Source organism: Bombina bombina, chromosome 7 (assembly GCF_027579735.1).
Source record: "Bombina bombina isolate aBomBom1 chromosome 7, aBomBom1.pri, whole genome shotgun sequence".
In the NCBI taxonomy this organism is placed as follows: Eukaryota; Metazoa; Chordata; class Amphibia; order Anura; family Bombinatoridae; genus Bombina; species Bombina bombina.
In genome coordinates, this window is record NC_069505.1 from 155,723,967 (window position 1) to 155,748,465 (window position 24,499).

General features: G+C 37.8%; 1 protein-coding gene across 2 annotated transcripts in view; it reads left to right on the forward strand.

Moving 5' to 3' along the window:
* The window catches only part of LOC128666024 (anoctamin-3-like), a 353,414-nt gene that overhangs the window by 104,261 nt on the left and 224,654 nt on the right, over positions 1 to 24,499 (forward strand). For both annotated transcript variants that reach the window (XM_053720385.1, XM_053720384.1), the window contains 4 exons: positions 8,154 to 8,275; positions 16,450 to 16,584; positions 19,747 to 19,843; positions 20,759 to 20,819. In XM_053720385.1, coding sequence (XP_053576360.1) covers positions 8,154 to 8,275; positions 16,450 to 16,584; positions 19,747 to 19,843; positions 20,759 to 20,819 — 415 coding nt within the window. The remainder of the gene's footprint in view (positions 1 to 8,153; positions 8,276 to 16,449; positions 16,585 to 19,746; positions 19,844 to 20,758; positions 20,820 to 24,499) is intronic.

Sequence of the window (24,499 nt, forward strand, 5' to 3'; positions counted from 1 at the left end):
CTGGTTAGAGATACATCTCCCACTTCAGTTAGGTAGGCCCTGAACATGTCCTGCACCATTCTTGCGTTGGTACCCAAAATTATTGGGGCGCACATTGTTTTCTTCATGGAGCATACAAGAGCTTCCAATTCCATAGGGCAGATCATTCCTGTGTTTAACTGTGGGATGGTTATTGTCACTCTTATACATCCCTCTACAGGCTGGGCCTGAGATCCCACTCCCCACAACTGCAACTCTCCTGCTGGCTCCAGGGGAATATGTTTTAGATGATGGTCATAGAAGTCTCTATTAATGATGGTGACCTGGGATCCAGTATCTAACAAGGCCGAGGCATGAATATCTTCTATTTGTAACTGTATCAGAGATTTGGGCCCGATCTTGGCCCCCACAGATAACATGGGTGTGTTTTTTTTTCCTCTTTTCCTGAAAGGACTGGTAACTTGAGCCTCCTCCAGCTCAATAGCTAGAACTTCCACTCCTGTATCTGATGAATTAGTGGGACACTCCCGCTTGAAATGCCCTGATTTTCCACACTTAAAACAGTTCCCTCGGGGGGACTGTTCCTCTGGGAATAAACTTCCTGTGGTCTCCCTGCAGTGCTGCCTCCTGGTAGGAGAATAATCTGTTCTTCTTGGCAATGACTTAGACAATAATTCTAATTCAGCTACCTTTTTTTTAAGGACGAACAGTTCCATATCCTCTTTCTCTGCAGCTTTAGAAGAATTTCCTTTTTGTGGAGGAGATGGGGACATTTGGTTCTCCAGTACTTTTGCTTTTCGGATCAGTGTGGAATAGGACAAGACTTGATCATCCAACTTAACTCTTAACATGATCATGACTGGATCATTGCTAAGGCCTCCCTTCTGAATTTGTTTGGATAGTCCAGCATCCAACTCAGATGCAGTGACTGCTCCATTATGAAACAGTTTTCCCAGTGACAATTGTAATCGATTGATATAGTCTGAAGCTTTCTCATGTTCCTTCTGTTTAGTGGCTAGGAACTTGATTAATAGATCATCAGAGTCCTCTGATTTTCCATACGCATCATGCAAAACTTTCAGGTAATCTTGTGCAGTAGCTTGTTCATTCACTCCCCTAAACAGCCTTATCATATTCGTAGCTGGGAAACGAAGACTCTCCATTATCCGTTGTTTTTTTATGTTATCCGTACAAGACCATTCTTCCAACAATTGTACAGCATTATCCTTCCAGGCCTTAAAGGGTTCCTCCCCGGCAGGAACAGGCTGATTCCCAGAAAACACTTTCAGCTTACGGTAACTGTGGGTATGGGTAGCTGTTACTATGGCTTCTGAGAGTTTTTGCAGTATTTCAGATATGTTACTCTCTCCTGAACTTGTGGCTCTCAATAGGGAATCGCCTGGTTTTGGGGATGTTGGAGATGAGGGAACCACTAGATCTTGGGTCTTAGGGGCAGTTGTCCCTTGCACACTGGAAAAGTAGACATTTCGTTTGGGGATGGCCCCAGTCTCTACAGGGGTAACCGGTAATCTCCTGGCGGGTTTCTCTGACAAAGGGGACAGAATCTGGGAATAACTTGATACATTAAAGTCTCTTTGGCCTATACTGGAGGGTTGCTGCAGTGTAACCCCTTCCTCCTTATCAGGGAGAGCGTACACTAAGTGACATCCTTCAGGAGCTGCTTCAAGAAGGTATAGACATGTAGGCCTATGACGGCCTCTCAAATCTGCATGGGAATATACTAACATGTAAGTTTGACCGTATGAATCATGCAGGATATCTCTGATGGTAGCCATCTCTATTCCCAGTACAATCTCTACGCACTTGGTGATATGTTTTATCTCACTATAGGGAGGTACCTGGCATATCATCACTGCATGATGCAATGGTACCTTCTGTTGCTGGGCCCAATCTGTTACAAATGGGAGTGTGGGCCGGGGAATTAACGTATCCTTACTGGGTGTACCCCAATTTATCTCAGCAGTACCACCAAATGTAACGGGGTTTGGCCTAGGCCCACAATTACCCCTGTGCGTCTTTACCCCAGCTACCTCCATGTGCTCTGCAGGCTGATCCTGAGTCTCCGCTACCTGGGAGTTGGGGTACATGACTGTGGCAGTGCCTCCACCTGACTGGGCATCCAGGGCAAGAATGGGTTTCCCAGACAGGAACATAATAAATAACTACAACACACACAGTAATAACAGTAAAACAGTATGAACATGTATTAAAGGATTATGGCAAATAAAAAATAAGGCAAGAAATACAGTGGCTAACTAACACACCAACTCTCTCTAACCAGGCCCAGCACCCTCCCAAACCACCTGCAAACCCACCCTCAGGCTTCACCCTAATGGCTGATGGGTACCAGTTGGTGCACAGAAATGTTGGGGCCCTTTAAGGTAATCCACATGCATTTAAACAGTTACAGCTCATAGGAAACTGCAATCCACAGGATGAGCTGTTTATAAGTTTATGTGATGGACAGAATGCCCTGTCAGTATGACAAGGAGAGAGGATACTTCTTACCACTAAACAGGATTCATCTGCACAGGCTGACAGAAAACTCCAAGGTCTGCCAGTCATTTACTTTGTCTGCATTCTTCTCCACAGCTCTCTCACAGGATCAGACTGCAGCTGGCAGCATACACTAAATCAGCAGAGGAATGCTGTTACTTTACAAGATGAAGTCTGCAGCTCTCTCACAGCCAGGCCTCACACACACACCTTCACTGCTCTGACATGTCTGCTTCCTCCTGTGTCTTACACTCTTCTTTCAGTTTCACTTGATCACATGACCAACCAATCTAATAGTTGCCTAGGCAACTTCTCCTGCAGATTGTATACAGGTGCAAAAGTACACAGGAAAATGTTCAACAGGAAGGGCTACATTCCATTACCTCTACTGATAACTGTTTCAGTACTGGTTTGGCTATCTGCTATATGTGGATGGGTGTCTTCAGGTAAGTATGTTTTTATTACTTAAGACACTCTCAGCTATGGTTTGGCACTTTATGTATTTATATAAAATTCTAAATATATGTTTTGTACTTATATTTGCCATGATTCAGATTTCAGTATATTTCCTTTTGCAGACTGTCAGTTTCATATCTGGGAAATGCATTTTTTAGAAATGTATTTCTTATGTGGGGTGTAGTCTTTTTTCAATTAACTGTCATTTTTCAAATTTGCAGGCAGAATTAGGCTTGCGAGGGCGCAAAATGCTAAAGGTTATTGCGTCATTCTTGGCGCAAATTCGTCATTTCCGGTGTCTTAGTTGATGCCAGGTCCTTTCAAAATGTTGCGTCATCTATGACGCGAGTGTGTCATTTTTTTTCCGGACGTTTTTGGCGCTAAAAATATTTTTCTGTTTGTTGTGTGTCATACTTGGTGCCAAATATTTTTATTATTTTAGACCCCATTCCAATTTGCCTCTTGCCTTTTTTTCTATGTCAGAGGGCTATTCTGTTTGCATTTTTTCCAATTCCTGAAACTGCCATATAAGGAAATTGATAATTTTGGTTTATATGTTGTTTTTTTCTCTTACATTTGCAAGATGTCTCAATCTGATCCTGTCTCAGAATTCACTGTTGGATCCCTGCTGCCTGATAACATTTCTACCAAAGCTAAGTGCATTTGTTGTAAACTTGTGGTGATTATAGCTGTGGTTTGTAATAGTTGTCATGATAAACTTTTACATGCAGAAAATGTAGTAGTTCATTACCTGTTGCTGTTCCCTCAACATCTAATGCACAAGATATACCTGTAAATTTAAAATAATTTATTTCTGATTCTATTCAGAAGGCTTTGTCTGCCATTCCGCCTTCTAATAAACGTAAAAGGTCTTTTAAAACTTCTCATAAGGTTGATGAAATTTCATATGACCAGCAACATACTGAATTATCCTTCTCTGATGAGGATCTATCTGATTCAGAAGATCCTGCCTCAGATATTGACACTGATAAATCCTCTTATTTATTTAAATTGGAGTATATTCATTCTTTGTTAAAAGAAGTGTTGATTACGTTGGATATGGAGGAAACTAGTCCTCTTGATATTAAAACTAGTAAACATTTAAATTCTGTTTATAAACCTCCTGTGGTTATTCCAGAGGTTTTTCCAGTTCCTGATGCTATTTCTGATATGATTTCTAAGGAATGGAATAAGCCTGGTACTTATTTTATTCCTTCTTTAAGGTTTAAAAAATTGTATCCTTTGCCAGAAGTTAGATTGGAGTTTTGGAAAAAGATCCCCAAAGTTGATGGGGCTATCTCTACTATTGCTAAACGTACTACTATTCCTACGGAAGATAGTACTTATTTTAAAGATCCTTTAGATAGGAAACTTGAATCTTATCTAAGGAAAGCTTATTTATATTCAGGTCATCTTCTTAGGCCTGCAATTTCTTTGGCTGATGTTGCAGCTGCTTCAACTTTTTGGTTGGATACTTTAGCGCAACAAGTATCGGATCATGATTTGTCTAGCAGTGTTAAGTTAATTCAACATGCTAATAATTTCATTTGTGATGCCATTTTTTATATTATCAAAATTGATGTTAAATCTAAATATGTCTTTAGCTATTCTATCTAGAGGAGCTTTGTGGCTCAAATATTGGAATGCTGATATGACTTCTAAGTCCAGATTGCTATCTCTTTCTTTCCAAGGTAATAAATTATTTGGTTCTCAGTTGGATTCAATAATTTCAACTGTTACTGGGGGGAAGGGAGTTTTTTTGCCTCAGGATAAAAAACCTAAGGGTAAATCTAAAGCTTTTAACCGTTTTCGTTCCTTTCAACAAAACAAGGAACAGAAACCTAATCCTTCCCCCAAGGAATCTGCTTCCAATTGGAAGTCTTCTTCAAATTGGAATAAATCCAAGCCATTTAAGAGATCAAAGCCAGCCCCCAAGTCCACATGAAGGTGCGGCCCTCATTCCAGCTCAGCTGGTAGGGGGCAGATTCAAATTTTTCAAAGATGTTTGGATCAATTCGGTCCAAAATCATTGGATTCAGAGTATTGTATCTCAGGGTTACAGAATAGGATTCAGAGTAAGACCGCCTGTGAGAAGATTTTTTCTCTCATGCATTCCGGTAAACCCAGTAAAAGCTCAGGCTTTTCTGAAGTGTATTTCAGACCTGGAGTTGTCAGGGGTAATCATGCCAGTTCTGTTTCAGGAACAGGGTCTGGGTTTTTTTTTCAAATCTATTCATTGTCCCAAAGAAAGAAAATTAATTCAGACCAGTTTTGGATGTGGTAAGAGCTTTGAAATATTATGTTGAAGCTACTAAAGATTTCAGGAAGACTTCTATTCTATTTGTTATATTTTCTGGTTCTAGGAAAGGTCAGAAGGCTTCTGCTGTTTCCTTGGCTTCGTGGTTAAAGCTTTTGATTCATCAAGCTTATTTGGAGTCGGGTCAAGCCCCGCCTCAGAGAATTACAGCTCATTCTACTAGATCAGTCTTTACTTTGTGGGCTTTTAAGAATGAAGCTTCAGTTGATCAGATTTGCAAAGCAGCAGCAACTTGGTCTTCTTTGCATACATTTACTAAATTCTACCATTTTGATGTATTTGCTACTTTGGAAGCAGTTTTTGGTAGAAAAGTTCTTCAGGCAGCTGTTTCAGTTTGATTCTTCTGCTTTTGATTTAAGTTTTTTCCTTTCATTTATGAGATTAAATTTATATTTTGGGTTGTTGATTAATTTTTCAGCGGAAAATGGCTGTTTTTATTTTTATCCCTCCCTCTCTAGTGACTCTTGCGTGGAGTTCCACATCTTGGGTATTGCTATCCCATACGTCACTAGCTCATGGACTCTTGCCAATTACATGAAAGAAAACATAATTTTTGTAAGAAGTTACCTGATAAATTTATTTCTTTCATATTGGCAAGAGTCCATGAGGCCCACCCCTTTTTTATGGTGGTTATGATTTTTTTGTATAAAGCACAATTATTTCCAAAATCCTTTGTTGGTGCTTTATTACTCCTTTCTTTATCACCCCACTTCTTTGCTATTCATTAAACTGAATTGTGGGTGTGGTGAGGGGTGTATTTATAGGCATTTTGAGGTTTGGGAAACTTTGCCCCCCCTGGTAGGATTGTATATCCCATACATCACTAGCTCATGGACTCTTGCCAATATGAAAGAAATTAATTTATCAGGTAAGTTCTTACATCAATTATGTTTTTCTTGTTTGGGGTGATTGAAAGGCTCTCTTCTTGCTTGGAGAAAGGGGTAGATTGCAAGTGGCGATTGCAGGCAGGCAGGTACTCTGCTTGCGCACTTGTCTGCATGCAGCTTGATACATTTCCCTGTGTTGCTAGTCACATCCACCTGTCGGATCAATTGACATTTGTACACAGAAGAGATCAGGACACCACAAGCGTTAGGACGTTCCATGCCATCCTAAGGGCGTTTAAAGGAATATGAAACAAACATTTTTTTCTTTCATGATTTAGATAAAACTATTAAACAACTTTCTAATTTACGTCTATTATCATATTTTATTTGTTTTCTTGTTATCCTTTGTTAAAAAGCAGAAATGTGAGCTCAGGAGTGTGCACGTGTCTGCAGCACTATATGACAGCAGTTTTACAACAATGTTATACATTAGCAGGAACACTAGATGGCAGCACTATTTCCTGTCATTTAGTGCTTCAGGCATGTGCACGCTACCTACCTGGGTATCTCTTCAACAAAGAATAACATGAGAAGGAAATAAATTTGATAATTGAAGTAAATTGGAAACTTTTTAAAAATTGTATTCTCTATCTGAATCATGAAAGAAAATGTTTCCCTTTAAGACCATCGCTTTTAGGATGGCATGGGACGTCTTAACGGTATCTAGGGGTTCATTTGTGAATTGAGTATACACAAAAATGTTAATATTGAAAAAAAAAAGGGTTTAAAATACAGTTTGTCACTTTATAAAGAGGGCAAAGCAGTTGAAATAGAATAACATAAACAAAAGTGCAAAAGTTGCTTGAAATCTCTCCTCTGATGTAAGCAACCTCATGCAAAGTATTGAAAGTAACAAAGTGCAAAACCTCTTAAACCCCAAACAAGCAATTCAGATTTGAGGACCTAAGATTTCTTTTCACAGATTTGACTAGACTGCATTATAGGGTAAAACTAATTTAGGCTTTTATAATGGTTTATTAACACTGTCTTGTAGAATTCGTTTTCAGACGAAGGCTAAAAATTAATACATTTTCACATTTTATTTGCTTTTGGCAGAAATAAAAACAGTCCCTTTAATGAGTCAATGAGTGTACAAATGCATGCAACAAAAAGATGTTGTTGATGTGTTTATACAGGTTAAACCGCCAACAAAAGCTTCACATTTACATTATTCAATAACAGTCTAATAATGTTCTTTTCAGTTGATTGAAGCTTGCATGTTTATTGGCTGACACAGCAATCACTGTTCTTAGCCATTCCTGACCCCATGCAATATATATCTTTAACGTTATTTAAGTTTAAAGGGACACGAAACCCAAAATGTTTCTTTCATGATTCAGATAGAACATACAATTTTAAACAACTCTCTAAATGGCTTATATTATCTAAATTGCTTTGTTTTCTTTGTATTCTTTGTTGAAAAGCATACCTATTTAGGCTTGGGAGCTAGTTGCTGATTGGTGGCTGAAAATATTTGCCTCTTGTCATTGGCTTACCGATGTATTCAGCTTATTTCCCAGCTGTGCATTGCTGCTCCTTCAATATAGGATATCAAGAGAATGAAGCTAAATTTATAAAAGAAGTACATTGAAAAGCTGTTTACAAAATAGATGCTCTTTCTTCTGTTTTGAATACATTCCCCATAGGAAGTATCAAGTCAACTGATCTTCTTGAGCAAATATTGAAAAATAAAAGAATTGTGTTTTTTTGGCAAAAAGATTAGTTCAAAATTAATTTTCTTTTATAAAGTTGGTGAGAGTCCACAAGCCATTTCTCCTGGGATTTAACTCCTAATCACTAGGAGGAGGCAAAGATGACCAAAACTCTAGCGTTATCATTGCCTCCCAGGAGGAAGGTGAACAACTGAGAATTATTTTTTGTCTATGCATATTTCTACTGTATTGTACCTCTTCCACAACAAAACTGGTAACCATGTCTTCATATATTTATCTTTTTATATTATAAATATATTTACTGTTCTCTTTTTCTTTCCAAAGGGGAGCCACAAGAGCCGACATCCAATTAAAACTCACGGGGCACAGAACCACAGGCATTTGTTATATGAGCGCTGGGCACGCTGGGGAATGTGGTACAAATATCAACCTCTGGACTTAATCAGGTGTGAATAAACAGGGGTCTATTCAGAAACTTACTGTTCACTTCATGCTTAAATTGCAAGTTAACCCAAAAAATGTTCTTCCTTATACAGATAACGTTTCTAATGATTAATATTACAAACTGTAGCCCAATTTTGATAAATATATATTGTGCAAATAACAATACTTACAAGTTGTCCCTCTGCAATTTTGAAATGGCTGCCTGCCCCTTGCTCTCTATTTCGTCACCCCCCATCTTCCTCATCTGCCAGTGAATTAAACTTTGTGATTCTTCATGCTCCCGTGCTTCGCGCATGGCGCAGATTTTATTGCATATTACATACCTTCATATTACATAACGCCGCATATAGGAACTGCTATGATACTAAGCGGTTATTTTTAGTTCCTGATTAAAAAGGCTGCAAAGCACTGGCAGATGAGGAAGATGGGGGGTGATGAAATAGAGAGGAGGGGGCTTCCTATTCAAAGATAGGTGCACTTTCAGTCTGTGTTCAAAGAGACTATATTATTAAAGAGGCGTTAATCATCAATTATTTTAAGGCAAAATATTATTCTGTGTATCACAGAGCTGCTATCATTAAGTTCCACTGTTCATTTTGCTGTGCTGTTGAACAAAAGATACCAAATAACTTACCCAGGCACAGTATGTGCCTTGCTAAGAAAAAGCCTGGTATTGGTGTGGTCAAAATGGAAAAGCACAGAAATACTGGTCCGATGACTGAGGAGCCGTCTGAAGTTAGCGCTACTAGGGAGGGGCTGCGCTAAAGTTAACACGGTAGATGTTCATGTCTCATTAATGATGTATTTGATGGTTGGCAACCTGTGCTAAAGGTAGTACATTTTGTAGTGTCAGCATCGAAATTAACCTTGTAGTAGAATTGGCACCAGAAGATGTACAGAAAGTTTCAAAATGCCTTTGATGGCGTCATTCTGTGCTTGGTTATTCTGTCACCATGGCTTGACTCTGGTTTGTGTTTTGGACCCTGCTACTGCCTACTTCTCTGTTTTGTTGTTTGTCTGGGACTGGTAATTTGGTTATTGATTTCTGGAACCGTTTATTGGATTATCCATTTGCCTACCCCCTTTGCTTTGTCACCAGGTTTCCTTTGACTTTATCTAGTCCCTGACCCTGGATTGAACTTTAACTACTCTTCTATCTTGCTAAGTGAACCTGATTTACCAACTTCAGTGTTACAGCTATCCTGATATTTGCATTTTGTTAATATCCCTGGCATGCATCACATCTCCTCCATATCAGATTTTAGCTTTTAAAAGAGCTAATTTTAGGTTAGCCGCTATGGTTATAACAGAGGTATCATCAGTACATTATCTCAGCAACTTTAACCCATACTATGCAAGAGCTGCAGGTCTCACAGCTAAACTTGCTTTAAAGACTTGAAAAATGACAGGCTCAATCATCAGCTACTGGGGTTCCCATGCTACCCCTTCTGCTCCAGCATTGGTTTCTACTGGGCCTAGTCAGCCATCCTATGCAACAGACTGACACAGATGGGACTTGTAGTTTCCCCAAAACCCAACATTCCTCTGTCATAGAAATTCTGGGGCAATGGACAGCAGATTTACACCATCATTAATGCCTGTCAAATTTTGTTTTCTATTAAACCTAACACCTGTGCTGCAGACTGTTTAAAGTTTCATGCTTCCATAGCCTTTCTTACTGAATAATTACTCTTATAGAGGAAAAATCTTATCCAGAAAGTTAGTAATGTACTTGGGACTGGGACATTTGGGACTCTTGTTACTACTTTTAGCATAACATATGATGATCCTCATCACATTTCTTCTGCTCAAATATCTTTGAGAAGTCTTGATTTGGGAATTCATCCCGTGGAAGATTATATGCTGGCAGTATAACTTTTGTTTCTGTTTTTTTTTGTCAAGGGATATATATCTGTGCTGGTGTGTGTGAGAGAGAGTTTAATGTCCATTTAAAACCTTGCTTGTGTAAATTGTTTGCATTTCAGAGTATATCTTAAAATGCACTAGAATAAATTCTGCTAAAATATAGAGACTATCAGATGTATTTGAAATGAAAGGTGTGTAGGTGGTGGGTTTTAGTCTTGGGGGGTGTTTGTATTTTTCTTTACAGGTAAAATCTGATTTCTTTGTAGATTTAAATAATTTGAGTAGGGTTAGGTTTTTTTAATATGTAATATAGTTAATTTAATTGGTAGTTTAATGTAATTGTAGAATAGTAGTTAGGGTAGGTTAATTAATAGTTTAATATAGTTTAATCTAATTCTACAGTTAAGTTTTTATTTATTATAAGATAGGGATGTTGTAATTTTAATGTAAAGTTAGCGGGTTGTTAGGTTTAGGGGTTAATAGCGTAATGTAGTTTATGGCGATGTGGGGGGCTGGCGGTTTAGGGGTTAATAGGTTTAGTTAGTGGTAGTGATGTGGGAGGCCAGGGGTTTAGGGGTTAATACTTTTTTTAGTTGTGGTGTGGTCCGGGAGCGGCAGGATAGGGGTTAATACTTTTATTTAGTTGCGGTGGGGTCTGGGAGCGGCGGAATAGGGGTTAAGCATTTTAGTATAGTGGCGGCTTTAGTGACAGGGTATAAATAAAATTGGAAAAAAGCCAAATAGCAGCGAGATCGTACATGGTGCACAACTTTTTTTATTAATATGGAGAGCGTATTCTGCCGAGATGTTAGGCAAGCGTATTGATGACATTGAATGCAACAAAGTTGACGGCTTGATAGATAGGCGCCTAAGCCTTTTATTGCTTCTTCTGCTATTAGCTGCTTCAGACAGTTTATTATGCTACAAGGATGATATCTGTTCCTCCTCCTTTGGAAGCAATTTCTAGGACTTTCTGGTGGCAAATGTCAATTTGTTTTGTCTGGTTACACCTGTGCTAGAATAAAACACTCTATACCAGCTCTTGTTGGCCTCTTCTTCTGTTATCAGTGCCTGACAGCCCATGGCCAAGTGTCTTGATGGACTTCATTGTGGATTTGCCTCTTTCTGATATGACACATGTTTGTGTTAATTTATCATCAGACTATGGTGACTTTGTTCCATTGCTGGGTCTTCTTTTTGCCAGTGTAACAGCTGCTTTGTTTTTTAGAGATATTTTTTGTTTACATGAAATACCACAGAATATTTTGTCTGATTGAGGTTCACAGTTTACATCCAATTTTTTAAATTACTTTTGTTCCAGTCATAATGTTTCAGGTCCACTTAGTTCTGGCTTTCCTCCAAAGACTAATGGACAAATCAGACACTGCAGCAGTATCTCATGTGTTTTATTTTGTTCCCTACTCCTGAATTCGTTTAAAATAATCAAATCCATCTATTAAGATGTCTCCCTTATTTCCAACATATGGTTTCCATACCAATGTTCATCTGGATTTACCTAATGTTTGTCCTGTACCAGATTTAAATAAAAGGTTAACTTATCTGTTGAAGAACTTTCATCTGTTGCAGAAGATGTCGCTTCAGGCAAATATTAACATTATTCTGGGAATAAATCTTGGTTTCTTGCTCCTTTTTATGCCTGTGATGATAAAATGTGGTTCCCTCTACTAATTTGGAATTAACTTGTCCTTCTAGGAATGATTTTTAATCCTGTGGCTGTAAATGTAAATCTTCCCTCCAGATATAGGATTAACCCACATTCTCATAGTTCTCATCTGAAGCATTGTGTTTCCAATCTATTTCTGCAGCACTACTCTCCTTCTCCTCCATTTAGTTCTGTAGAAGGTTCAAAAGCATTTGAAGTGGAGAACATTTTAGACTCTCACATTCATAGAGGTCTTCATCTGTTCCTTAAGTGTAAGGGGTATGACTTGGAGGAGAACTTACAATTCAAGGGTTTTAATACACACATGCTATAAAATGCTCTTACAAAAATAAAAAAGGCATATCTGCTTTGTTCTGGGTGTTCCACTTGAGTTGAGTCCTGTGTTGTAACACCAAATCTGCCGTGGCTACTTAGAGATCCAGTTATTCTATGTGTCCAGATCATCTCTATGCTCCCTTCCTTAGTATGGTAACCCACAGATGACTCTATGAGGCCGATTTAACATGCTACGAATGCAGCAGTTTCCACGCAAGTCATTAGGCTCGCCTGGAAACATAAGTTAAGAAGCAGGGGTCTTAAGACAGCTGATCCTTAACTCATACGCAGGCAGCAATAATCCTGGTCAGATACTATCGGGATGATTGACACATCCTGCTAGTGGCAGGCAAATCTGCAGGGGTGGCATTGCACAAGCATTTTACTATAAATGCTTGTGCAATGTTAAATGCTAACAGCGTATGCTGTTGGCATTTAGCGATGTCTGCCCGCATTTTAATAAATCAGCCCCTATACCTCAACACATTTCCTCAATAGGATTTTTTTCATTCTCTACCCGTTTCTTCTTCTTTAATTGATATCGACCTATTTGTTATTATATAACCTTAACCCCAACCTAAAAATATCAATGTCCCATCCTCCACATCTTCAACCTTGATGTTTGTCTTCAGAGCTTAAGGGCTCCATTTATTAAGCAGCGAATGCTGCTTCAGAGGCCTATTGTTTTAGGCTTGCATGAAACGTAAGTTAAGAAGCAGCGATCATAAGAAATGCTTGTGCAATGTTAAATGCGGACAGCGTATGCTGTCCACATTCAGCGATGTTGGGCAGACATTATCCGCTACATCGGATCATGTCCCTCGAATCTTAATAAATCAGCCCCTACACCTCAACACATTTCCTCAAGAGGAATTTTCTAATTCTCTACCCGTTTCTTCTTCGTTAATTGATATAGTATAGGTTCTCGTAAGAAAAGGCTTTTATATCTAAGTTTATATTTATATGCCTTGGTTCCATATAATTTAATTAATTAATTTGTAGTTGTAATACTCTGTTGTTCACATTTTCAGATATCTAATCTATAACTTGTATTTTTAACCCTTCTGAGGTCCAGAAATAGAATATTGCTATGTATCATCTATTAATCAGTAGTGTCTAGGTGATGATTCGGGATGAGCGAATTTTTCACAACATTCGAAAAATTAAACAAATTTTAACACATTTGTTTGTTTGTTTCGAATTTCAAATTTTTGTACAACATTCTAACATTTGTTTCATGTATTCAAATTATGCAATATTTGAATTCGGAAAATTTTAATTTATATATTTGTAATAGTATTTCGAATGCTTTATTTAAATGTAATATTCTAATTATGCAATATTTGAACTAGAAACATTTGAATTGATATACAGGGAGTGCAGAATTATTAGGCAAATGAGTATTTTGACCACATCATCCTCTTTATGCATGTTGTCTTACTCCAAGCTGTATAGGCTCGAACGCCTACTACCAATTAAGCATATTAGGTGATGTGAATCTCTGTAATGAGAAGGGGTGTGGTCTAATGACATCAACACCCTATATCAGGTGTGCATAATTATTAGGCAACTTCCTTTCCTTTGGCAAAATGGGTCAAAAGAAGGACTTGACAGGCTCAGAAAAGTCAAAAATAGTGAGATATCTTACAGAGGGATGCAGCACTCTTAAAATTGCAAAGCTTGTGAAGCGTGATCATCGAACAATCAAGCGTTTCATTCAAAATAGTCAACAGGGTCGCAAGAAGCGTGTGGAAAAACCAAGGCGCAAAATAACTGCCCATGAACTGAGAAAAGTCAAGCGTGCAGCTGCCAAGATGCCACTTGCCACCAGTTTGGCCATATTTCAGAGCTGCAACATCACTGGAGTGCCCAAAAGCACAAGGTGTGCAATACTCAGAGACATGGCCAAGGTAAGAAAGGCTGAAAGACGACCACCACTGAACAAGACACACAAGCTGAAACGTCAAGACTGGGCCAAGAAATATCTCAAGACTGATTTTTCTAAGGTTTTATGGACTGATGAAATGAGAGTGAGTCTTGATGGGCCAGATGGATGGGCCCGTGGCTGGATTGGTAAAGGGCAGAGAGCTCCAGTCCGACTCAGACGCCAGTAAGGTGGAGGTGGAGTACTGGTTTGGGCTGGTATCATCAAAGATGAGCTTGTGGGGCCTTTTCGGGTTGAGGATGTAGTCAAGCTCAACTCCCAGTCCTAGTGCCAGTTTCTGGAAGACACCTTCTTCAAGCAGTGGTACAGGAAGAAGTCTGCATCCTTCAAGAAAAACATGATTTTCATGCAGGACAATGCTCCATCACACGCGTCCAAGTACTCCACAGCGTGGCTGGCAAGAAAGGGTATAAAAGAAGAAAATCTAATGACATGGCCTCCTTGTTCACCTGATCTGAACCCCATTGAGAACCTGTGGTCCATCATCAAATGTGAGATTTACAAGGAGGGAAAACAGTACACCTCTCTGAACAGTGTCTGGGAGGCTGTGGTTGCTGCTGCACGCAATGTTGATGGTGAACAGATCAAAACACTGACAGAATCCATGGATGGCAGGCTTTTGAGTGTCCTTGCAAAGAAAGGTGGCTATATTGGTCACTGATTTGTTTTTGTTCTGTTTTTGAATGTCAGAAATGTATATTTGTGAATGTTGAGATGTTATATTGGTTTCACTGGTAAAAATAAATAATTGAAATGGGTATATATTTGTTTTTTGTTAAGTTGCCTAATAATTATGCACAGTAATAGTCACCTGCACACACAGATATCCCCCTAAAATAGCTAAAACTAAAAACAAACTAAAAAAAAACTACTTCCAAAAATATTCAGCTTTGATATTAATGAGTTTTTTGGGTTCATTGAGAACATGGTTGTTGTTCAATAATAAAATTAATCCTCAAAAATACAACTTGCCTAATAATTCTGCACTCCCTGTATTTGTATCTATTGTGAAATAATTTACTAAATTCCCTACTACATGAATTATTAAACTTCTGAATAGTATTTGTTAAATCGAATGTTACATTCGAAATTTCGAAAGTGGACATTCGATCTAATTATGAACATTCAAATTTGAAAGTGACATTCCAAAACTGTAAATAGCAACATTTCCTAGTAGTGATAACCAGGCACAAAAACTTAGTATAAATTGTTTACCAGAGAACTCATAGAAACATAAAAATATTGATATTGACGGCATATAAGAGCCATAGGGGCCGAATTATCAAACTCTCCGCTAAAGACCACTGCTCCATAACTTGTCCGCCTGCTCTGAGGCCGCGGACAAAAATCAACCCGATCGAATACGATCGGGTTGATTGACACCAAGAACTACTGGTGTAATGATAAATGCCAACAGTGTATGCTACATCGTATCATGTTCGCTCGCACTATAATCTTCCCCATAGGCCCAGCAAGTCTGCGCTATATTTCCTAAAAATATAAACTTTTCTAATTCGTAGGATAGCCTTATGCTTGTCCCAGGCATTCTTAAAGTCCCCACAGATTATAGAATTTTTGAGAATATTCATTCTTTTCAACATTCGATTATGTAAAAGACCAGGTCTGAGATAGTATTATTAGAATTTATATGTTTATATATTTTTATATACACATTAGTGTGTATTAGAGAACCTAGTGAGTTTATAAGAACCAAATAACTTATCCATGTTTGTTTAATGTATCCCACGTCTTACCACATTTTTTTACTGCCACCTTTGCTATAAGGTTATTGCATATAAGTAATTAAAGGGACATAAAACTCCAAATTGTTCTTTCATGATTCAGACAGAGCATACAAAATACTTTCTTTTTATTTCTATTGTCAAATGTTGTTTTGGTATCTTTTATTGAAAAGCAGGGAGATATGCACATTAGTAAAAAACTATATTGCAGCAGTATTTCCTTCCTGAGTAATGCTCTAGACACCTATCTAGGTATTTCTTCAACAAAGAATACCATGGGAACATCTTTTATCAAATTTGCTTTGTTCTCTTAGTATCCTTTGTTATATGACATACTTAGGTAGGCTCAGGAGCTGGGAGCTAGCTGCTGATTACTAGCTGCACCTATATTCCTCATCTTATTGGCTTACAATTGTGTTCAGCTAGCTCCCAGTAGTGCATCCTTTAATACAGGATATCAAGAGAATGAAGCAAAATTGATAACAGAAGTAAACTGAAAAGTTGTTTAAAAATTGTTTGGATGAATAATTTTTTAATAAAATACACAAGGAATATTCTCATAAAGTTATGGTTGAGCTTTGTTTGTTTTAGCCTCTAATTCCTATGTGTTGTGTTTTTATGCAGGAGGTATTTTGGGGAAAAGATCGGCCTGTATTTTGCGTGGCTGGGGTGGTATACTGGGATGCTGATTCCTGCAGCGCTTGTTGGTTTGTTCGTCTTTCTTTACGGATTATTTACTATGGATTCCAGCCAAGTGAGGTAAGATATCCTGTAATGTGCGTTACGTGTAATTTACCTGTTTTATCTGACACCTGTAAAAGTAAGGATCCCCTCTGTGCAGCCCCCGTAAGGAATCATAAATCAGCATTTATTTACCTGTTTACAATTTATTAGCATCAGTGTTAATCATAGGTGTGTGCCCAGGCTCACCCTTATGCAGCCGACACCAGACAGAGCTGAACGACACAACCAGTGCACCACTCACTGTTACTTAGAGCAAATCGGAACTTTCAAAACTTACAAAGCCCTCTCCATCTGATCTGCCTGAAGCAACAAGAGGGAGAGTGCAGACTCACTGCACTGCTGCTCTCGCAAGGTGGAAGAGCAAAAATGTCAGACATAGTAGACGAGATCTCTAACTTATAACACAATTTTCCCACACTTTGCAGTCACCAAGGAGGGAGCACATTGCTAGCTGTTTTTTTCAGTGGGGTGCTGGTTAAGGCAGTTGTTTAAGCTGCACATTGCTTAAGTTCAGTGAAGAGAACATTTGAAAAAATCAAAAGTCACTAGTCAAAACATTTCCATTAATCCCTGCAATTATTTTTACATGGTAATACAGCAGTTATCAGCAACCTTGCCCAGGCCTGCCTAAGGGGGTGAGAGGGTTCACGGGTATCAGGGACCCATGGCTGGCACTACCACTCCCACTAGACCAGGGATCAGTTAGCCCATTGCCCGTGCTGCAGCTGACATCATGCTTTATGTTGTGCATGGCATGATGGTAGTTGTAGTTTCCATGCTATGCACAATTTTCAGTGTGATGTATGGCAGCTTCAGCAGTGAAGAAAGGCATTTTCTTAGTGCCCCAGGGGCAGTCTGTTAGTGCCCCAGGCAGTTACGTGTCCCAGGCAGCCTTTGTTGGCGGGGCTAAACTTCCACAAGAGATAATAATGACAAACACTGTGGGGGACTTTAAGAATGCCTGGGACAAGCATAAGGCTATCCTACAAACTAGATGAGTTTATCATTTTAGGTAGTATCGGCAGACTTGCTGAGCCTATGGCTCTTATCTGCCGTCAATATCTATGTATCTATGAGTTCTCTGGTAAACAGTTTATACTAAGTCTGTGTGCCTGGTTATCACTAATAGGAAGTGTTGCTATTTTGTGACATATTTGTTGAGTAGGTATCTTTAAGTAAAGTTTTCACTTATAATGGTTTGGTTTTCTTTTCATTATAAATAAATGTCCTTTCTTTTCACATATTTTGTCACCTAAAAAAAAATCTCTAATTGCGCACCGTAATATAATCTGCTGCGCACACCTATAGTGTTATTATATGTTGTGGTAACAAAACAAAAATCTGAATCAATGCAAAAAGAAAACGCAAAAATACTAACGAAAATTGTCAGTATTTATTTGTTTCCTTTAATTTTTTAAGGGGTTAATACCTCAATGTGCTTTGGAGAACGCGCTAACCCGATCCACTTCTTGCCAGAACCCCGGCCCGCTGATAGGAGACTTAGGTTGCTCGGCTACCAGGACCTGTTACCAAGAACTTTAATGATTCAGATAGGGCATGTCATTTTAAACAACTTTACAATTCACTTTTATCATCAAATTTGCTTTGTTTACTTGGTATTCTTAGTTGAAATAAAAACCTAGGTAGCCGCATATGCTATTTTCTAAGCACTTGAAGGCCTCCCCCTAATCTAAATGCATTTGACAGTTTTTCACAGCTATAGGGCTGTGGTTCATGTGTGCTATATAGATAATAATGTGCTCACAACCGTGGAGTTACTTATGAGAGGACACTAATTGGCTATAATGAAAGTCTGTCAAAAGAACTGAAATAAGGGGGCAGTCTCCACAGGCTTAGATAAAAGATAATCACAGATGTTAAAAGTATATTAATATAACCATGTTGGTTATGCAGAACTGGGGAATGGGTCATAAAGGGATTATCAATCTTTTTAAAGGATCAGTATACACTAATTTTCATTTAACTGCATGTAATAAACACTACTTCAGATATTGATATAAAAATCCAGTATAAAACCTTTTAAAAACTTACGTAGAAGCTCTCAATTTAGCACAGTTGATGAGATTAGCCTGGGACACCCACTGAAAGGGGCTGAGAGCAAAACCTCCCCTCCACTGCATATGAATAAACCTATTATACAAACAGAAGAAGTCTGAAGATCTAAAACTTTGGAGCTTGGTTAGAAATCTGAAAATCAGCACAATGTTATTTAAAAATAAGCCAAACTATATTTTTTTTATAAAAACACCCCCAGATGTGCTATATAAATGGATCATCTATAAAACATTTATGCAAAGAAAAATCTAGTGTACAATGTCCCTTTAAACAATACAAATTCTGGAGTAAACTGTCCCCTTAAGCCTACTGTTAGAAGAGGATCGGGTTAGCAAACTCTCCAGAGCGTTTTGACATAGGTATTGTAGCTACAGGTAAACTTTTCACCTGTAGCTTTAAAACATTTACATTAGTTTCAACAAATTAACTAAAGCAAGTGTAAATGTTTAACTAATAATCAGTATTGTATTTAAACTAACTGAATACTGAATAGTGCAGCCACTGAATATTCGGAAAGAAAATTTTGTCCGAAACGAACATTTATTTTCTGCTCATCTCTAATAAAAAGTACAGTTACAATTCAGGAAACACTTAATCCTGAGTTATGATATAATTAATAAATAACATGCTCCATCTAGTGGCCTTTTGCAGTAATTTCACCCAGAGGTGAGAATATAAGAGGTATAAACATTCTGGGCAGATTACAAGTGGTACGGCAATTTGATATTACAAATCAATGGTTAATCCCATTTAAAAGAGAAGGGTTAGTGTGGCATCGCTCTAGCGCTATCTATACTTTCAATAGAGATTGCGACCGTGCTTATTAGCACTCATATTACAAGTTGAAAGTTATTGGTTGCATTAGATTGAAAGTTGAAACTGTGCTAGAATATCACAAAACACATCAAAAACATATTATTAAACTCATATACGTTTTATATATATATATATATATATATATATATATATATATATATACTTGACATTTAAAGTATTCCTAATGCAATTACTATTTTTGTGTTTTGTATGTCATTTGGAGTATGAAATCAGTTTATATCTGTACGTTATGTATATTTATATATAATTTTTTTCTACTGAAAGTAAAGAGATCTGTGAAGCAAACGAAACTATCATGTGTCCGATGTGTGAACGGAATTGTACCCTGCAGAGACTGAATGAGAGCTGTGTATATGCAAAGGTAACATTTTAGTTTTAAAAACCTAAAAATACACAAAGCTCACTTTTATCTTGAGTTCCACACAATGTTTTGTAAAGTTTGTGAAGTTTAACAATATAGTACGTGTAGGATTCCTGGTTCCCTTGAATTTGTAAAAAGTACTGGGCACTGCCATGTTAAAACCTAGGTTTCCCTTATCTAATCTCTTCTGTTAATGACAATTAGTGACAGTTCAAGTGCGTAAATAATGACTGTGTGGAATATTTATCAGGGATTAAAGTCCCTTTATCATTGCTAAATTCCAACAGCCATTGTTTGCACCTTTTATCTGTCCCTAAATGTCCTTAGCAGATACCTATTAGATAAGAACCCTTAGGTTTCAACATGGCAGCAACCATTACTTTACAGAAAATCAAGGCAATTGGAAGAGTTAAAAATTTGATTAAAAATTATATTGGCATTTTTTTCTTATTCTTACTACACATGCTAGATACAAGGTATGTGCATTTGTGCCTTTTGGCACTAAACAAATCCCTAAGATGTCAGCTGAAAGCCGCATTCTACAGTTTTCAGAGCCAGTTTTCTTCTTGTGAAAGTGCAACACTCTTAGATGTGTGCAAATCCAGATGTTAGTGTTTTGCACTTTTTACAGGAAGAAATCCGGCTTGCAAAATTGCAGAATACAGTGTCATAGTTAGCAATGTCAGAACCACACTCCTTACCTTCGGGTTAACGTGCTCTGGACGGTCCTCATGTGCTCCGGCGGGTCCGGCTTGCCGGCACCATCTTAGGCATTTGTTTAGTGCCAAATGGACAGAATCCACATGCCTACTACATACACAATTACTTATTTCCTAAACTTTTTATTGCAATGTGTTTAATGTTCCTTTAACATCAGAGTTTAATATGGTTACTAATAAAATTATTCTCTTTTAGGTGACTTATTTGTTTGACAATGGGGGCACTGTGTTCTTTGCTATATTTATGGCAATATGGGGTAAGTATACTATTGTTTTGTTTCATGTTAAATTTCTAAAAAATATATACACGCATACAAATGCACACACATGCTGTTCACATGTAAAAACACATTCACACATGCATGAACCTACATAGAAACACTTACATACACATGCACACATATGTGAACATATAAGTAATACACAAGCACATTCACTCAAATGCATGCATATATGAACACATGTGCACATACATGCATGTACATACAAACGCAAGTGTGCATATGTATATCTGGTAACACCCACACATGCAGGCACATACATGTATCTGGTCACACAATCCTACATTAACACAGACGCATACACATTTACACACATGTGTACCTGATCAAACACTCATACACACTCACACACACATACAGCACCTCCATTCAGACAGGTTTGAAAAAAAAAGTATTATAAGGTTTAAAAAAAAACATTTTGTTTCTGATTGACACCTTTTGGCATTCCTAAAAGGCAAATGTTAGTATTGTAGTCCAAGGTGAAGTGTATAAGACTGTATAATATTATGTGTGTACAATACATAACTGTCATGGCATGGGGAAACTTCTTTAAAGGAATTTGTGCTTAAAGGGACATAGCACTCATGCATTTACATTGCTCCGAATAACAGAAAACCTGGTAATTTATCACAGCACTTTGTTTGCTGACAATTGGTGTTCTTGTGATAAATTGTCCAGCTTTTTAATTCCTATGGACGTAAAAAAAAATTCTAGGTGTTAATTGTACCTTCTGTTAGTTTCACTTTAAATTATATAAAATTGTATTTTGTTTTTTACTTACACTCTTTTATATGAAAACAAAGTAAAACACTTTAGCATGTTCAGTTACTGCTTTACACACAATAGAAAATTGTAGCATAGTGTGGCCTTTTAAAAGAGATATAACTCCTAGATTTGAGTGATATCTGTATCAAATTAATATGAAAATACAATGTTATATATCACTTTAACAAGTAGTTATGTGTTTTGTATCCTAAAGCAGTGCCTGTCTAGTTGTGAATTACCATTACACGAGATTTGTTCCAATAATCAAGTTACTGAACTAGATATTTAAAGACTATTAAATAACGTAGAATTGCAAGACAATGAAATAGCCTGTAGTCTAAATTTCAAATAAGTAGTAGATTTTTCTCTGACAAATTTCAAAGTTGCTTCCATTTTCCCTGCCCCCTGTATCATATGACAGGCATCAGCAAATCACAAAATGCATTTACATATATACTGTGAATACTGCACATGCTCAGTAGGAACTGGTGCCTGAGAAAGTGTGCATATCATAGATTATTCACATTTTGATATAGAAGTAAGATGAAAGAAAAAAAAAAACAATACTTTGGGGTTGATTTATGAAGCAGCGCTTGCTGCTTCCGACCCACTCTGCTTCAGGTCCGCCTGAAACGGAAGTTAAGAAGCATGTTAAGTGGAACTGTAAATGTACAACTTTAAAACAATGCATCTTATAACTTAATGGCAAATGGTGGATGGAATTTGGCATTTGAAGAAAAGAAAACTGTTGCAGCAAACAAGATGTTGATTTGTTTTAAAAATGATTAGACTTGGTTGATACTTTATTCTTTAACTTTAAAAAAGAAATGGTTTGTTGTTATAAGGTTTTTACTGTCCCTTTAATAGGTGGCACAATCCTGTTCTTGCAGCCTCAACATTGCGGTCGGATTCTTTCCAAATTCAGGGTTCAATGATTCAACACTTTATTGCTCGTTTTATAACTATCCCTAATTTTTTTCTGCAGAACAGAGAGATAAAGGGAAACCTGGGGCGCGATCCTATATACGGCGCAGGTTTCGGCGCAAGCGTGGAAACCTGCGCCGCCCGTAGTTTCAGCTCGCACAGCAAGCTATCTCATATACGGCGCCGGCAGTTGCTAAAGGGCTGTAAATCTGACAAACTAGCGATGTCCAGAAATCTGCGTAAGTACAAATTTCTGGAGTCGCCAGTAACTTACGGCACTTTAGAAACTGCCGCCGCCTAAAAAAACTCACAAAAATATTAAAATCTCCCATTACTGTCTAACACGCCTCCCAAACATAGCCTGACACGTATACCCCTCTATCCGCAATCCCCCCTCACTCCTAACAATAAATGTATTAACCCCTAAACCGCCACTCCCGAACCCCGCCGCCACCTATATTAACTGTATTACCCCCTAATCTGAGCCCCCTACCCCGCCGCCAGCTACATTAAAATGATAAGCCCCTAATCTGAGCCCCCTACCCCGCTGCCAGCTACATTAAAATGTTAAACCCCTAATGTAAGCCCCTACCCCGCTGCCAGCTACATTAAAATGATAAGCCCCTAATCTGAGCCCCCTACCCCGCCGCCAGCTACATTAAAATGTTAAGCCCCTAATGTGAGCCCCCTACACCGCCGCCACCTATTTTAAAAATATTAACCCCTAATATGATCCCCCTACACCGCCGCCAGCTATTTTAAAATTATTAACCCCTAATCTAACCCCTCTACACCGCCGCCACCTATATTAAATATATTAACCACTAAACCTAACACCCCCTAACGTAATTATTATTAAAATAAATCTAAATAATCTTAATAATATTAACTAAATTATTCCTATTTAAATCTAAATACTTACCTATAAAATAAACCCTAAGATAGCTACAATATAATTAATAATTACATTGTAGCTATTTTAGGGTTTATATTTATTTTACAGGTAACTTAGTATTTATTTTAACTAGGTACAGTAGCTATTAAATAGTTAAAAACTATTTAATAGCTACCTAATTAAAATAATTACCAAATTACCTGTAAAATAAATCCTAACCTAAATTACAAATACACCTACACTATCAATAAATTAATTAAATAAACTACAATTATCTAAACTAAAATACAATTAAATACACTAAACTATATTTAAAAAAAAAACACTAAATTGCAAAAAATAAAAAAAATTACAAGAATTTTAAGCTAATTACACCTAATCTAAGCCCCCTAATAAAATAACAAAGCCCCCAAAAATAAAAAAAATTGTCCCTACCCTAAACTAAATTACAAAAGTAATCAGCTCTATTACCAGGCCTTAAAAGGGTCTTTTGTGGGGCATTGCCCCAAAGTAATCAGCTCTTTTACCTGTAAAAAGAAAGAACAACCCCCTCATTACAACCCACCACCCACATACCCCTACTCTAAAACCCACCCTAACCCACCCGGTGCTTTAGGGATTAAACACTTTATTAGGGATTGCGGTTGACAGGTAGATAAACAATAAAGGTGTTTTATTTTGCAGCCAGTTTAGGGAGTTACGGGGCTCCAATACTCAGCGTAAGGCTTGCTATGCCTGCAATTTGTGGCAAGGTGAAAATGGAGTAAGATTTCTCCATTTTTGCCACGTAAGTCCTTATGCTGTATATTGGATACCAAACTTCGCAGGTTTGGTATACCTGTCTATGGGCCAAAAAACTACGGCCGAAGGCAGAAATATACGATCGTAACTTTTATGTTACACCGTATATATGATACCAAACCTGCGCAAAATTTGGCGTTGTCGGCTTTTGCGGGCGACGCTGCATATCGGATCGGGCCCCTGGATCCCAACTGGGCAGTGCCTATTATTTAAAGGGACACTGAACCCAAAAAAAAAATGTATTTTGTGATTCAGATAGAGCATGCAATTT